Raw genomic sequence first — 15229 nt, 5'->3', positions numbered from 1 at the left:
CCTTAAAAGTGTTTTTTTTTTTTTTTTGGCCAGAGAATTTTCTAGAACCACAATTTCATCTTTTTCAAAAATAATTCTGTCAGGTAGAAAATTAAAAGTTTTACTGTAATTTTCTAAAAGTCTTGACACAAACTTCTCAAAATTGGGCTAGTTTTAGAGTTCTAGTTCTATACAGAAAGAAAAAAAAATGCTATAAGCACACACAGGATGAAACATGATATAATTAAGAAAACAATCCAAAATAAAACAAATAAATAAAAACCCAGAGTTTTTCTATCACAAAAGAAGGTTTAAGACCCCCAAACATCCAAACAGGCTATAAGCCACATCATCATTTTTTTTTTCTGCCACTTAGGAAAAAAAAAAAAAATCCCCAAGTTAAAACCAGAGCTGTCTATGATTCACTTCATAAGAAGAAAGTTTCTTAGGTCCAAAACTCCAAGCCCTCACAATAAGAACTCTCACTCATTTTCAAAACCGGCAGATTTCTTTTCTGGTGAGTAAGAGTAATAGCAATAAAATAGTAATATTCTTAAAATCTCCAAGATCCCATTGTTCACGGATCTGGGAAGCTGGAGTTAGCTTGCCATTGAAGGACTGTTATGTTCTCTAGTTAACTGCCCTCGTGCCTCCTCTGATGTCCCTAATGATGGGGAGGGAGGGGGCTTCGATGGGGTTTCCTCTCTTCATGCACATAGTGTTGGCCTATTCCCCCTGATTACATGAGAAAGCACATCAGCCGGCAAGCAGACAGCCTGGAGCTACTGAAAAGCCAGCCAGACCATCCACCGGGAGCAGCTATGAGATGCCACAGCCCTCATGCAACCTTCTTCACAGGAAGGTGAAAACACTGTCCTGAAGTGGATCTGATTAACTGTCCACACCATGCACACGCGTGTACACCACACACACACACACACACACACGTGCACACATACACGTACGTGCGCGCGCACATGAGTCTCAGAGTGGGGAAAGGAAATGGAGCACCGTGTTGTTTGATTTATAAACCACCTTCCACTACATCAAGCAGAGCTACGTGGACAACCAGGACCCTATTCCCTGCCATGCCTTCACAAATAGGATGAGGCCCTGCGAGTGAACAAAAGCAGTGGTGTGGTGTATAAATCATGAACGTGCAGGGAGCTGGGCATGGACTGCATTTCCTCGGTCATTTGAAGAACCGTATGGTGCATCAGGGACTCCGGGGGCTGGACATGGCTGTGCAGAAATGCATTCAATCACTGTCCACGGGCACTGCCCACAATCTTGCATGACTGTTCCCCAGAGCCAAGGCCTCACGTGGTATCCTAACAGATGACCCAGTAACCCTAACCACTTAAAATCAGGCCTCACACCCATATCATCTCCACATTTAGGGGACTGAGGCAGGAGGAGTGTTACTAGTTTGAAGCCAGCCTAGGCTGCATACTGAGTTGAAGGCAAGCATGAGCTAACATAGTGAGACTGTTTTCAGACAAATAATGCAGAAATGAATTAAAAGTAAATATAATTTAAAATTACAAATTAAGAAAAAAAACCACAATCATCGTTAGTTTCAAGGCTGGACGATTGATTACATGACTTCTGCCACTCTTAGTAAGTTTTACCTTCCAAGAAAGGATAAGGGACCAGGGAGGTTTCTCAGTGGATAGAGTACTTGCTGAGCAATTGTTGCAGTCTGAGCTCAGAGCCCCATGTGTGGCTGGACACGATGGAACATGTCTGTAACCCCAGCGCTCCCAAGGGGAGGTAGGAGATACCCCCAGAAGCATGTGGGCCAGATAACCTGGCATACACAGGTAAAATACAACAGACCCTCAAACAAAGAGGAAGGCTAGGACACTTGAGGTTGTCCTCTGACCACCGCACGTGCCAAGCATGCACACACTTGTACACACACACATGCATAACACAGACACACATACACGAAAAGACAGGAAGCACTCTGCTAGACAGAGCTGTTTTATGGAGAGGGGGACGGGGCCTGCCACTAGCTTCTTAAATGATGACTCAGAGAAGTCTAAACCGCAGGGGGAGAGGGGGACAGGCCAACTGGACAGTACACGGCAGCGGCTGTCAGCATGGGGCGGTAGGATATTCAGGGACAGTGTGTGGTTTTAAACAACAGCACTCCTGCACTGGTTCTACAACTCACAATGACACAGAGCCGGATGTAGTGATGCACAACTCAGAAAACTGAGGCAAATGGACTGCCACGAATTCAAGGTCATCAAGACCCTGTCTTATAACATAGTAAAAAAAAAAAAAAAAAAAAAAAAAAAAAAAAAAAAAAACTCCTACTCCTGGCAAACCCTTTGTGTGAGATTAAAAGTGATAATCCATGTAAAAATGCTGAGCTGCACACACACCGTCCAGGAATTCCATAAAAGATATTGATTATGTCACGATTTTAATTATTTGATTATCATCATTGTGTTGAGGATGGCAGGATTCTACACAACTCTAAATGGACTCATAGTATCTCCTGCTGTTTACTAAAGTGGCTTCATTTCCTAAATAAAACCAGAGGAGGAGCAAGACACACAAGGAAAAGAAAGGAAAGGAAAGGAAAGGAAAGGAAAGGAAAGGAAAGGAAAGGAAAGGAAAGGAAAGGAAAGGAAAGGAAAGGAAAGGAAAGGAAAGGAAAGGAAAGGAAAGGAAAGGAAAGGAAAGGAAAGGAAAGGAAAGGAAAGGAAAGGAAAGGAAAGGAAAGGAAAGGAAAGGAAAGGAAAGGAAAGGAAAGGAAAGGAAAGGAAAGGAAAGGAAAGGAAAGGAAAGGAAAGGAAAGGAAAGGAAAGGAAAGGAAAGGAAAGGAAAGGAAAGGAAAGGAAAGGAAAGGAAAGGAAAGGAAAGGAAAGGAAAGGAAAGGAAAGGAAAGGAAAGGAAAGGAAAGGAAAGGAAAGGAAAGGAAGCCAGGGAGGGAGCTCAGGAATCTGAGTGACATGTTTGAGATGGAGACCCCCAGTGGAAGAAATGGCTGTTGCACCAGAAGGCTAGACCATGAATTGCCTCTTCCCCTGTTGAAGCTCAGGCAAGTCCTTAGAGGGAAATACGTGGTGGGGGGCGGGAGGGAATGCATTATTTTCTGTAGATTATTTGGACGAGCAAGCCCACCCGTCCATGTCAGTAGGGGTGATGGGTAATCCAAGGTAGAGCCATTTTCAGGAGGTGCCTCTCTCCATGTTTCTGGAAATCCCAGGAGCGAACCAGCTGAAATGTGGCTTGGGACAGGATCCTCTCTTACATAGGCATTTTGCTTCTGGAATGAAAAAGGACAAACGGACTGATGGTGAAAGGTACTCTGCTTTCCTCTCACAGGATGGGAAAATGCTCCTGTTAGCTTTAATGCTCCAACCTGAACTGGGGCGGTTGGCTCAGCATCAGTGTCCTGAGCCCCAGGGACCCTTCTCACCCCACGAGGATGCTTTGCGCTCTGCTGGGTGGCAGTCTGCTCGTGAGCACTGGCTGAGCAGCCAGAAGCCTTTGGGAGTCAGCGCCAACCTGTGGCCGTGTCGCCAGCACCACAGCACGGTGACTTAACCGCATGGATGGAGGCAGATGTGTGACTCTGCCAGCTTTGGAAAGTAAGTAACTCTACTACTGACAAGAGCAAAACCATTTTAACGTTCCCTCCTCCCGCCACGAAGCATTAGCTGAGGTGTGTGTTCACATGACATCCAGCACCCCCAGCAGCAGGAAAGGCAGCCCAGGGTAGGGAGCTGAGCAGAGCTAGGTGACCACAAATCCCTTGGGTCTGTACCTCAGCGCACCATGGATGCATGCGCCATAACCATTTGGGAGAAATAGAAAATAAAAGTTCACGTGCAGCTTCTGTGGGCAGAGGCCGGGTTATCTCGGCACACAGACTCTTTCGTTTCCTCAGCGTCTACTTTTTCAGCAACCCGAGCTCCTATGTGCTGTTCACTACATCACTAGCCCTGCACCACAACCCTTCACAACTCACAAAGGACAATATGAAATGGCTACTCTCATCTGTTTTTTTTTTTTTTTTATTTTTTCCCAAAGAAAGCAATTAAGACTCAATCAAGTTACGAGACTCACCCCATTTAGTCCAGCCTGCTTGTGAGTAAGAGATGGGGGTAACCCTCACCTCCTGACTTTGGCTCAATGGACAAAGGCAGGTACATTTGCCTCTTCCAAGCCATGTTTTGGGGGAGTTGACTTCCCTTGCTCCCAAGTGAGGACAGAACTAACATCTAAATTTCTAGACTTATTTGAGATGGACTGTTGGAGATGTGATCAGTAGGCCTCTCTGTTTGCCTCCAGTTTTAGACACCATGGTCACTCACTGTTTCTGAAAGCGTCACAGATGGAGGGGGACGTCCCTTAGCTCTGACTGTACCTTAAGAGCCGGTCTCCCTTTAGAGCTGGGTTTGAGCACAGCACAGAAAGCAGGCCTCCTGTAAGAAAGAGCATGGATGTTCTCTGCCGATGGGATGAATCCTGTTTTCCATGAATGCCAGGCAAATATCAGAAAAGACTCATAAACACCAAAGGTTTCTTGCATTTTGCTCATTGGCTCTGGGAGGTATGAGACCCTTAAATCCTATAGCTGCCTATATTTCCTCCAGCTCTACAAAAGAAGAAGAAGAAAACAAAAGGCCTTAAGCCTCTGAGACTACACAGTGGCCTTCTACATTCCCCTCTCGTCCGACTTTCTGACTTCAGTCCTGTCTGTTGAAACATACACGAAGGGAAAAATCAAAACAAGGTGCAGATGTAAGGCAGCTTCGTGCTGGCTTGAGCGCTAAAACCTGCAGCGGAGCTCCCGGCCCTGCTCCGCAGTCCACAGGCCCGGCACGCACTGCAGACATTCAACGCAGCCATGTTTTCTTTGCCGGGTGCTCAGAGCCACTGCTCTGGCACAGGGGACGAGAAGTGACGCAAAGAAGGCGATACGTTCGCTATAGTCTTGAGTTTTGGCACCTTGGGTCAAAGGGAGGAGTGATTTCGGGTGAGGAAGGAGAGTTCTAGAAATGTTCACGAAATGTAGTCACTAGATCGGTGACACACGAGAAGGGGCAGGGACGAGTGATGCTGTGAACTCTGGTCAAGTACAGGGACCTGGGCTGGGTTGGGTGGGAGAGTCAAGGAGGGTGGGCACCTGATACCTTGTGGAAGTTCAGTGAACATAAGATGAGCCAAGGTTGGTGACTCGGGTCTGTAACCCTGGCTACTAAGGCAAGATATTCAAGGCCCGGACAAGTTAATGAGACCTCACCCCAAAATGAAAAGTGAAAAGAGGCTGGAGGACGGATAACGCTCAGAGCACAGCACTTGCTCAGTATGTACGGGCCTAGTTTTAATCTTCACCTCCGAAGCTTTCATGCAACCTATACTATGCACACTCTGCAAACTTGGAGTGAATAAGCATGCAAATACTTCTTTCTCTAGTCCAGGCTGACCTGGAATTCACTCTGTAGTCTCAGGGTGGCCTTGAACTCATGATGATCCTCCTACCTCTGCCTCCCGAGTGCTGGGATTAAAGGCATGTGTCACCATGCCCGGCTCTGCAAATACTTCTTTATTTCAACGTGTTTTGGTAAAATTTAATTATAGGGGGCTGCAGAGATGGCTTAGTGGTTAAGGTGCTTGGGTGCTTGCCTAGGAAGCCAAAGAACCCAGGTTCAATTCCCCAGAATCCTTGTAAACCAGATGCACATGGTGGCACGTGCATCTGGAGTTTGTTTTCCATGGTCAAAGACCCTCATACATCCATTTTCTCTCTCTTCAGTAAATAAACACCAAAAAATTAATTATAGTTATAGCATGAAGGTACTTTTAAGTTTAAATATAAGTGAATTACAGATTTATTAAGGAGGTTTCAACCATGGTAACGAGGAGGTGAAAGTTAGAAAGGGGACAGCTCAGTGTTTAACAGTAGGGAAATGGCAGGACACAGTCATCATGGAGCCTGGCATGGGTGCCCCTTGGTGTGGTCAGGATTAGCTTACAGGGATAGCAACAACCCGCATGCTGCCCCCACCCCCAAGCTTCTAGGGCCCCATGCCACTCTCCACAGTTCTATAATGGTTTTCTCTCCTTCACTGGGGGAGAATTCAGTTCTACCCCTTCTCCATTACACTCCCCTGGAACACAAGACGGAGTCCATGTTCTGTTCTCAGAAACTGAGCCATGACACACAAGACCCAATTCCACCGCAGCCTCTGCACGTCTAAGTGTGAGCCTGGAACAACGTGTCCTGTAATACAGACCTGCACCTTTCTTTTTTCCTAAACTGCTCCCCACGCTCAGTGTCCCCGAGTCCCAGCTCAGGAAGACCACAGCCTCCACAGAGAACCCCCCCAAGCTCCACCCACCAAATTCTTAATGTTTTACAGTGCTCCAATCTCAAAGTAAGTCCTGGCTTCATCCTGTTTCCACCTAATGTTCTTTTACTTTATAACCACAAGTTAGGACCTTTCCTAACTTACTTGCTTAAATATTAGCAATGCCTGGAAACAACTTTTTCACCAACAAATGAGAGAATGAATAAAATGGCAATACCTCGTGTTTCCTCAAGGTGCTTGAATGACCACAGGTATTCACTCATCCTTTGCTTTTTTTTTTTTTTTTTAAACTAAACAGCTATACATACATTTCAGACTTGGGTATTGTGGAAAGAGTTAGAAACAAGATAGAAAGTCCAGGCCACCATGCTCCTTGCACTAGAAGATCAGCCAAGCATAGAGAAAATGTTCTAGACACTTATCAAGTTCTTGTCCAATACCAGGGATGTAACTAAACAGTAGAAGAATGAGAACTAGGTTCCCAAAGGAAGAACCACTGTCTCTTTGTGGCCTGCATCAAACCATCAGGACTGGGGTAAACTGGGAAGACCTGAGACAGCACCAAGCTGCAGCCACTGATGGTACTGGGCCTTCCAGCTAGTTAACCATAGGCTAATCATACTTTACCCTATGCTGTGCTCAGCTCTGAAGTTTGGGTTCTTTGGAAAGCTCAGCCTGGTTCTCTCTCTCTTTCTCTCTCTCGCTCCCTGTCCCTCCCTCCCCCTGCTCCTCCCTGCAGGGCCAGTGAGTGAGATCACTGCTCACTTTCTGGGTTTGTTTGAACTCAGCATGGAGGAAGGACCAGGGCTCCTCTAAGCTATTGTGCCTAAGAGTTGACCCTGCTTGACACAGCGCTTTTTCAACAGGGCCAATAAGAAGCAAGTCACATCTTGTAACACTGACAGCCACAGGCTAGTGACCAGTTCTTCAAAGTTCTCTCCGGTAGCACCGAAATAGCTAACTTTATTGATGACTGGGACTTTCTATGCTTTTCTTAATTGAATTAAGCAACACATTGGGACACCTCCCCCACCCACTGCCATCACTGGGGCGACTGCACCCACGCCAGCCAGTTCGGCTTCCTTCTTGGGAAATAAGTCACTTCTTGCCCATCATCAGTCCCCTGAGGCAGAAATGTGCCTACCTGATTTTGTTTATAATACTGCAATTTCTTTCTTTTTCAGAAAACTATTATTTGCCCGATAAACTGCACAACTTTTACCCAGCCAGTAATGAATAAGCAAGCACTATGTTTCCTCTTGGGAAGGGAACCCTAGTGAAATGAGTCAGAAACCCCTAAAAAAAAAAAAAAAAAAAAAAAGATTGCCGACCCTCAGCCCGTCAGCTCCTGGACAATCACTCAAGGGCCGGCTGTAAGAAAAACAGATGGTGTGTGAGTGCTAATGACATGGGCTTCCTGAACTGGGGCAGGAGAAGGGAGAGCCACCGGGAGCTTGCAATGCTACAGGACCCACCACGAAATGGCAAGCAGAGAGCTGGATGGTGCAAAGCTCCCATCTGTGGGCAGACACATACACAGGGTTTCCACAAATGCACATTGTCTTCCAAAGCTTGACTACAGAGACAGCCTAGATAAGTCCAGAGTCAACAGGAAGGAAGAAAGCTGATGTCACAATACCCAGGACCCCAGACCAAAGACACGAAACCTAACCCAATTCCCGACAGCCCCCCCACCCCCCGCCCTGGCCATGCTACATGCGTTCTGTCCTCAGAAAAGTATCACAGAAACCAGCAAGATTGGTTAACTAACCAATGTGTAATGAACAATCTCTCTAGAAAGAGAAAAGCAAGTGGGTGGGGTGGGTGGACTCATGGTCTATCAGCCAGCCACTCGAGCCTGCTTGAAATGGGCTCCGTCCAGCCACTTAAATTCCTTTAAACAATTCAGACATGAAGATAATCTATCCTAATTCTTTTCTGTGTTATTGGCACTATTGACTACCCCTGATCCTCAGCACTATCTAATAAATCAACCTGGGATTAAGCCAAGAAGAATGTGATAAAATATCATTTGGTTCCCCCCGTAAATCATCGGGCTGAGTAACACAAGGTAAGTGGCTGTGGTGAGCACTGAACTTCCCTGCGCAGCCATAATCGTTATGGCTTGCCTGATGTTTCCCAAATTTACAACCATGTCTGGTGCACAGAGCGACTCCCACCATCCCTGGCCTTAGAGCAAGAGCCCCTCTTCCCAGGTGACTCTCCACACTGCGCAGCACTTTCTAATTAAAGACAGAAAGGGTTGATATGCAGGTTTCAGTTCAATTGCTTTCGATCTGAAGGTGTCCACGGTGAGCAATGGCTTCATTTGCCAGGAATTACCCTTTGAACACACGGCTTCACTATTTAAAACAAACCACATGTATCATCATTAAGGGGTAACAGTGACCCATCTTTGGGGTGCTGACAGTGGTGTGGCCTGCTTCAGAGACCCCCTTTACCCTCCTTTAATGTGCATTTTACCTATTTGACTTGTTATTAAATATAGGCTGATTAAAAGGTTCTGAGGGAACCAGGCTTGACAGATGAGAAGCCCTCTTAGAACAGAGCTGAAAAATGCAGACAGTGGTTTAGGAAGAAGGAAACCTGCTTGTACATTACTGATCTTTTCTACGGAGTCAGAGCTCAGTAAGAAGCACAGCTCTAGGGGACAGGGCCAGGAAGTTTGTGTCAGAAAACAAGCCTCATTGTTTTCCCTGCCTGCAGCTCAGCAAACCTGAGTGTGAAGTGGATAGGTGCTTCTTTGACACATATATATGACACAAAGCTCCCTGCATATGTTATCTACGTATGTTGTATATATGTACATGCACATACAAGCCTGTGAGTGCCCATGCATTTATATTTCTGTATGTCCATTTGTGTGCATGTATAGGTCTATGTGTATCACTGCATGCCTGTGTGTGCTCATGTGTATGTACACATGTACTGGTGTGTGTCTATCTGTGTGTCTGGTTGTTTTCCATTATTCTCTACGAAGAACACACAATAGATTCTCCTTTGATCTCACTGATAATAAGCTCCAAGTCTGGAATTTGTATTCATAATTTTCCTCCAATGCAAGGATGAATAAATGAGGACCCTCTGAGAAAACCATGGAATGATGCTCTCCTGGGGAGATGCAAGTTTGCCACTGAGGGGTGGGAAGCTTTCTGCCAGGAAGAAGCCAGAGGAAAGGGCGGCTGCGGCACATCAAGATGGGAGGCTGAAGCAGGGACTTTGCCTGGACAGCAAGATGAAAAGCTGCTGCTCCAGTGCTTGCTCGTCCCTTCCACCGAGAAGTGAGCTACAGCCACCAAAGTGCGCCGTGCACCACATGCTTCTAAGTGTGTGCATGCACTCTTGTGCATACACAGAAGTGAAGGCACTGCTTGCTGGATCCAGTGTCTAGATGTAAAATGACTAGTCACCGTTTGTCCCTTTTTGCAGTTCCCAACTAGAATAATGTCTATGAGGTTAAGAAACAGAAGAAAAGGAAAAGAAATTATAATTGCAGGAAGACATCTAGGTAAAGACAAGTTACTGGGAAATAGAAACCGGTGAAATAATGTAAACACCAGAGTTGTCTCTTCGTCAGCCAGATAAATAAGCAATCTGTGGCAAAAGGGCTGTGTCGTTTTCACTTGGACATTCAGAGTTGTCTAGCAAGCTGAGGCACCATGATTGATTTTTGTTTTTATGGGCTGTCCTAAGGACAGATCCAAGAGAATTTAGGAAGACAGGCTGCATGTTAATACTGAGGCAAAGAAAGCATATAATGGACTCATTTTCTTTGAATACTGGATGAGAAATAAGCCATATACGCAACTTCACTCCAGTATAGACTCAATGGTCAAGATCAGGATTTGCCCAGCAATCAAACACAAGATAAATGTGTCAAAAAAAAATAGTTGTGTCTTAATTATTTTCTTGCAAAATGGGTGGTGAAGATAACAACAGGTTCTGACACATGTCACTTTCTAGATATAAAATATTTCTAAGGAAAGTGTTGCTTTATTGTAAACGAGGTTTGATTTACCCATTTGATCAACATGCTTTGGAGGTATAAACCCTCTCTCTGTCCCTCAGTGGGGCTGAGGCACAAGACTCAGAACAGACAAGCAGCGTGGTGGTGATGGGCAGGCCGAAGGCATTTAGTCTGTAATGGTAAGTAGTCCCTGGTGATTAAATTGAACTGTTCTCCACTTTCCATCAGCCAATTGTCTGGAATCCTAAATAAAAGCAATGACATGAGAATTGGACACACACTATCATGACTTGAGCATCCAGAAGAGATGACCCCACGGCATAAGCTGACGGCGAGGCTTTGGGAAAGAATTATAGCTAAATATTTTGCTGTAAATAAGATGAAAAATAAATGTCCGCCTGCTTTATATTTCAGGAATTTAGTGAAATGAGGTAAGAACCCCCCCACTCACACCCCCTTCTGACCCCATCCCACAGCATCATGCTAGGATCACTTTTCACTATGCGGAAGGGACACTTCCAAACCCGGCCTCCATCCACCTTCCTCGGGAACTGCACTGTTGATTTAGCCGCTTCTAAGCATCGGCTCTGGCTGCCAACACTTCCTTGGAGTCCCCTTTCGTAGGGGGTGTTTTCCATCATGAGGGAGCTGTGTGCTTCTATGACAGACTTGTTCTTTCCAAGGCAAGAATAACCTCTCACTCAAAGTCCCTTTCTTTTTTCCTAAGTTATGCCCAAATAAACAAATGAGTTTACTGACGGAGGAGGTAGAAATGCAGATTAGTTATCTCATTTTGTCCTCTCTCTCTCTCTCCCAAACACACACATACACACAAACTGTGCAAAACCATCGAACACCTATAGCATTCAACTTGATCAATAGTGCTTTTGCAATTAATAAAGTGCATGAATGGAGTGAACGCAGGAAAGAAAAGGTTCAATCTACAAACGAAATTTAATTCAGTCTAACTGAGGCTGAGCATCTGAAGAAATATCCAGTAAGATGCTCTCGCGGGTAGCTAAGGTGAAACACACACGCAGCTAACACACACTCCCATCAGAGGGGCAGAGATGGTGGAAGCCGGTGAATCATATGACCCATCATCGATATGCTCCACAGACATGGCTCCTGGCAGGAGTTAACTAAATGAGTAATGAAACTAAACAAATACTTTAAAGAATAAACCAGTTTGTTCCCAAGATATGTTTTAAGGGGCTGCTCTCAAAAGACTTGCAACTGAGAATACATGTAGAGTTTTATTTATTTATTTATTTTTTTCTGGAGGCAATCAGCTTGATAACAAATTACCCAAATGTTCAAATCAGAATCCTGACATTTTACAAAGACATATATTACTGCAACACAGACTGGAGCAGCGCGCCTTTGCAGAAAGATGCTCCCCCCTCCCACATTCTTCTAAGTTTGGTTAACACACGCATGTTAACCAATGATACCCTTAAGCTGGCTCCTTGGGAAAGCAGGTAAAGTGATTAATGTCATTGAAAACCTCACAGGACAGGATGGGGATCAGATTGCCACCAGAAGTTCAACACCCCACTAACCCTGCAAGCTCAAAGCCATGGCGAACAGCCCTGACCAGCTGGCCTGCTACCCCACAGGGCAGAGGTAAGTCTGCTCCCAAGCCCTGGAGCACATCAGGCCTGGCCAGAGTCCTTCAAGGAAGAGGGACAGAAGAGACACAGAGGGGCCCAGGGCGACGCTCACAGAAAGACCAAGCCTCACGCAAAGATTCAGAAACGTGCCTCAATGGGAATAAAGGAAAGTCAGCAAGCCCCCAGCAAGACGGCAGAGAGGGAGTGGGCAAAGGGAGTCAAGAAACAACAAACATCCCTCACTCAGGCCAACACAGACAGCACCCTCCAACGCTCACCTTCATTCCAGTGTTGCTGGGGGTGGGGGGAAGCAGATTGTGGGGCTGCTAAGCTCCAGAAATCCAAACAGTCCCAACCTTTACAGACTGATCTACAGCACTGACAAACTTAAAAATACTACACACACACACACACACACACACACACACACACACTTTATTTCATTCCCTATTAAAACATCTGACTTAAAACTAAGGCATCTGGATGCCTTCACAAAGAATAAACTCTTAGCATCAAAAGGGATGTTAGATCACAACTGGGAACCTTTGACATGAGAAAGATGCGAGTGAGGAGAAGGGAGTTTTCCATTTCAAATTCCCAGATACCCCAGGTTCAAAATTAGCGTTCAAAGTATTGAGATAGGTGAAAGGAAAAGAAATAATTGAAAAAATAAGCCTTTGCTCAGGGCATCTTGGCTCCGTGCAGAAGGAGGCACTCCCACCCACCCCTCCCATCCAAACGCACGAGCCCCCTCCCCAGGACCCTCCAAAGCGCATGCAACCCACTATACCCAATCTGTCCGAGCCTGGAAACAGCCACCGAGAAGAGGCGACGACGCGCACCTTACCTGCTGTAAGTACATAAAAGTCAAGGCACAGGAGAGCTGGGGACACATGCCCACGTTGGGGAGCGCCACGCAGGTGGCCCCCGTCAGAGGATGCTGCATCTTGTCGCCCCGCCGAGCACAAGTGAGAAGGCTCACATACAATCACGTTGCTTTTAGTTTATTGTATTTTATTTTTCTTTTGGCCTGGTCACTACAATTTTTTTTTTTGCTTTTTAATTAATTAATTTTTTTGCTGATTATCTAAATCACACAGCAGTGTCTGTCTCTCTCTCCTCTCTCTCTCTTTCCCCGCGCGCGCTCTCTCTCTCTCTCTCTCCCTCCCCCCCACCGCACCCTGTGAGTCCCTCCTCCCTGGCTCTCGGCTAGATCCCAGCATTCATCAGCCTCCAACTAAAACACTTGGGGAAGCTGGAAAGTAGTGTGGGCTCCCTTCGCAGCTCGTGGGGTTTGTTGTCCGGGTTTCTCTTAAAGTGGAAGGGGCCCCGCACCCCGCCCGCCCCCCACCACCGTAAAGGTGACCAGAGCGAGCCGGGCCAACTTCTGTGAAAGGCTGCAGGAGGACTAAGATGCCCTGCTCTGTGGATGGTGATGGAGGATGGGGAGAAGGGGAGACAGAGAGAGAGAGAGAGAGAGAGAGAGAGAGAATGAATTTTGACTCACTCCGTTGATGCTGAATCTGCGTGTCTTCTTATTTGTCAAATAGATCCGTGCAGTGTGTGTGTGTGTGTGTGTGTGTGTGTGTGTGTGTGCGCGCGCGCGCGCGCACGACTCACCAAAATTTAAATTATGTCTGCTAAAAAATCTCTCCGCGAGCAGGGCGAGCGAGTGAGCGCGCGCGCGCCCCGCATCGCCGGCGTCCAGGCGGGCTGGACCGGTAACGCGCCGGCCCGGGCTGGGACCCGGAGCGCCGGGAGGGCTCCGTGCCGGAGGTCTGCGAGCCCGCCTGGTCCGCACACACCAGGAAAGGGGGTTTCCCCTTTGTAGGGAACTCGGGGACTGGAGACGTCTGGGGGTGGCGGTGCTGGGCGGGGGTGGGGGCGGCGAGGCCGGGCCGGGCCGGGGCGGAGCGGGGGAGGGCTCGGGGCGCTCGGGGCGCTGCGGTCCCCGGTGCCCCGGTCCCCCCGGAATCGTCTAGGCTGGGCCACGCGGCTCAGCCCAGGGAAGCCGCCCCAGCCGGCGTGCGGATCGAGCCTCGGCACTGAACCCCGCCAGCTCCCGGTGAATGCAAGGGGGCTTCTCCCAGCCTAGAATCCCCGCTCGTCTCAAATTATAAACACACGCAGGGCAGGGAAGTCCGTGTCTGATAAGAGATGACTCTGTAGGTTGCGGTGAGCGAATTACAATGGTTTATTTATTTTATTCCGCCCCCTCCCCACACACACCTCCTTTTCTTGGCCAGCCCTCCTTGGCTAAATTAAAATTCCACTCTTGCAGGAGGAGCTTTCCTCCCTCTTCCCTTTATTTTATGAAGTAATAATTATTCATTAGTAGATTTCCTTAGTCTTTAAGCAATAAAACGCGATGTGATTCGGCAAATCAAAGGAAAATATTAACACACTAACTCGTCCTTGCTCCCCACAAGAAGGAAAAAACCCTGACAACAGGAAAGTCATGATCAGAAATAGTAGCCATATTTTTATATTTTTTTGACCCAATGATTGGAATTTCTTTTTTATTCTGAGAGCAAAAGAGTAGAGTTAGCTGTCTGAATGGCTTTTTTTCTTTATTGGTCCTTGGGCTCTCTGGAAAAATTCTAGGTGATGGTGAGGGTTTGCTACTGTCTTAAGGAACAGAGATGCCCCTGAGAGGGATAGAATTTCAGCCAGAAGGAGCACTTGGGCAGGACCCCCCAGGGCCATCCCCCACGGAAGTTCTCCCACACGCCCAGCAGAATGAAAGCTTTCCGAACAGCTCCTGGAGCTTGGAGACACAATGCACTGGACAAGAGGAGTCCGAATGCTTTCTGAAGAAAAGGAAATGAACAGTCCCACATTTCTATCCCGTTCTGCGTGGAAATGCCATGAACATCTACAAAATCCAGACACCGGGCCCCAACCAGACTAGTCATGTCTCCTCTACCTTTCCCAACACTTTATTGGGCAGAGAGTAACCTGCTTAACCCTTTGACAAGCTCAGCAAAGGGGGAACTGTGAGAGTATGATCTACTATTCCAGTAATGCCAGTGAGCAGGAGAAAACAGAACAATTCTTCCATCCCATTCATCAGACAAGCTCATTTACACGTATGCCGATTCCCTTATTTTCTACTACCATTTATTTACTTACTTTTATTTCTCAATTTCTAAAACCTAAGAGAACGGCACTCCACAAAATTCACAGAGAAGAAGGACCAGAAATTCCGGCTTCCTAGTCTGACTCTCTCTCAGCATTTCCTTTCCACCTCAACCATTTGGTCAGACCATCAGAGATCACCAGCTCTCCTCCACCCCCTCTCCACTTCTTTTTAT

The 15229-nt window shown here is 46.8% G+C and overlaps 1 protein-coding gene across 26 annotated transcripts in view; it reads right to left on the bottom strand.

The window, feature by feature from the left end:
* Rbfox1 (RNA binding fox-1 homolog 1) overlaps positions 1 to 15229 on the bottom strand; it is a 1978359-nt gene that overhangs the window by 369140 nt on the left and 1593990 nt on the right. Inside the window, exon 1 of one of the 26 annotated variants that reach the window (XM_045161621.1) lies at positions 12763 to 13025. The exons of 22 other annotated variants lie outside the window; for them this stretch is intronic. In XM_045161621.1, the coding sequence (XP_045017556.1) occupies positions 12763 to 12861 (99 nt within the window). In that variant the 5' untranslated portion in view covers positions 12862 to 13025. Of the gene's footprint in view, positions 1 to 12762; positions 13026 to 15229 lie in introns of those variants that run through there. 3 more of the 26 variants (XM_045161629.1, XM_045161622.1, XM_045161630.1) reach the window with 3 other exon arrangements.

Source organism: Jaculus jaculus, chromosome 11, assembly GCF_020740685.1.
Source record: "Jaculus jaculus isolate mJacJac1 chromosome 11, mJacJac1.mat.Y.cur, whole genome shotgun sequence".
Lineage (NCBI taxonomy): Eukaryota > Metazoa > Chordata > Mammalia > Rodentia > Dipodidae > Jaculus > Jaculus jaculus.
Note: the sequence above shows the minus strand (reverse complement) of the source record. Positions and strands in the feature narration are given on the sequence as shown.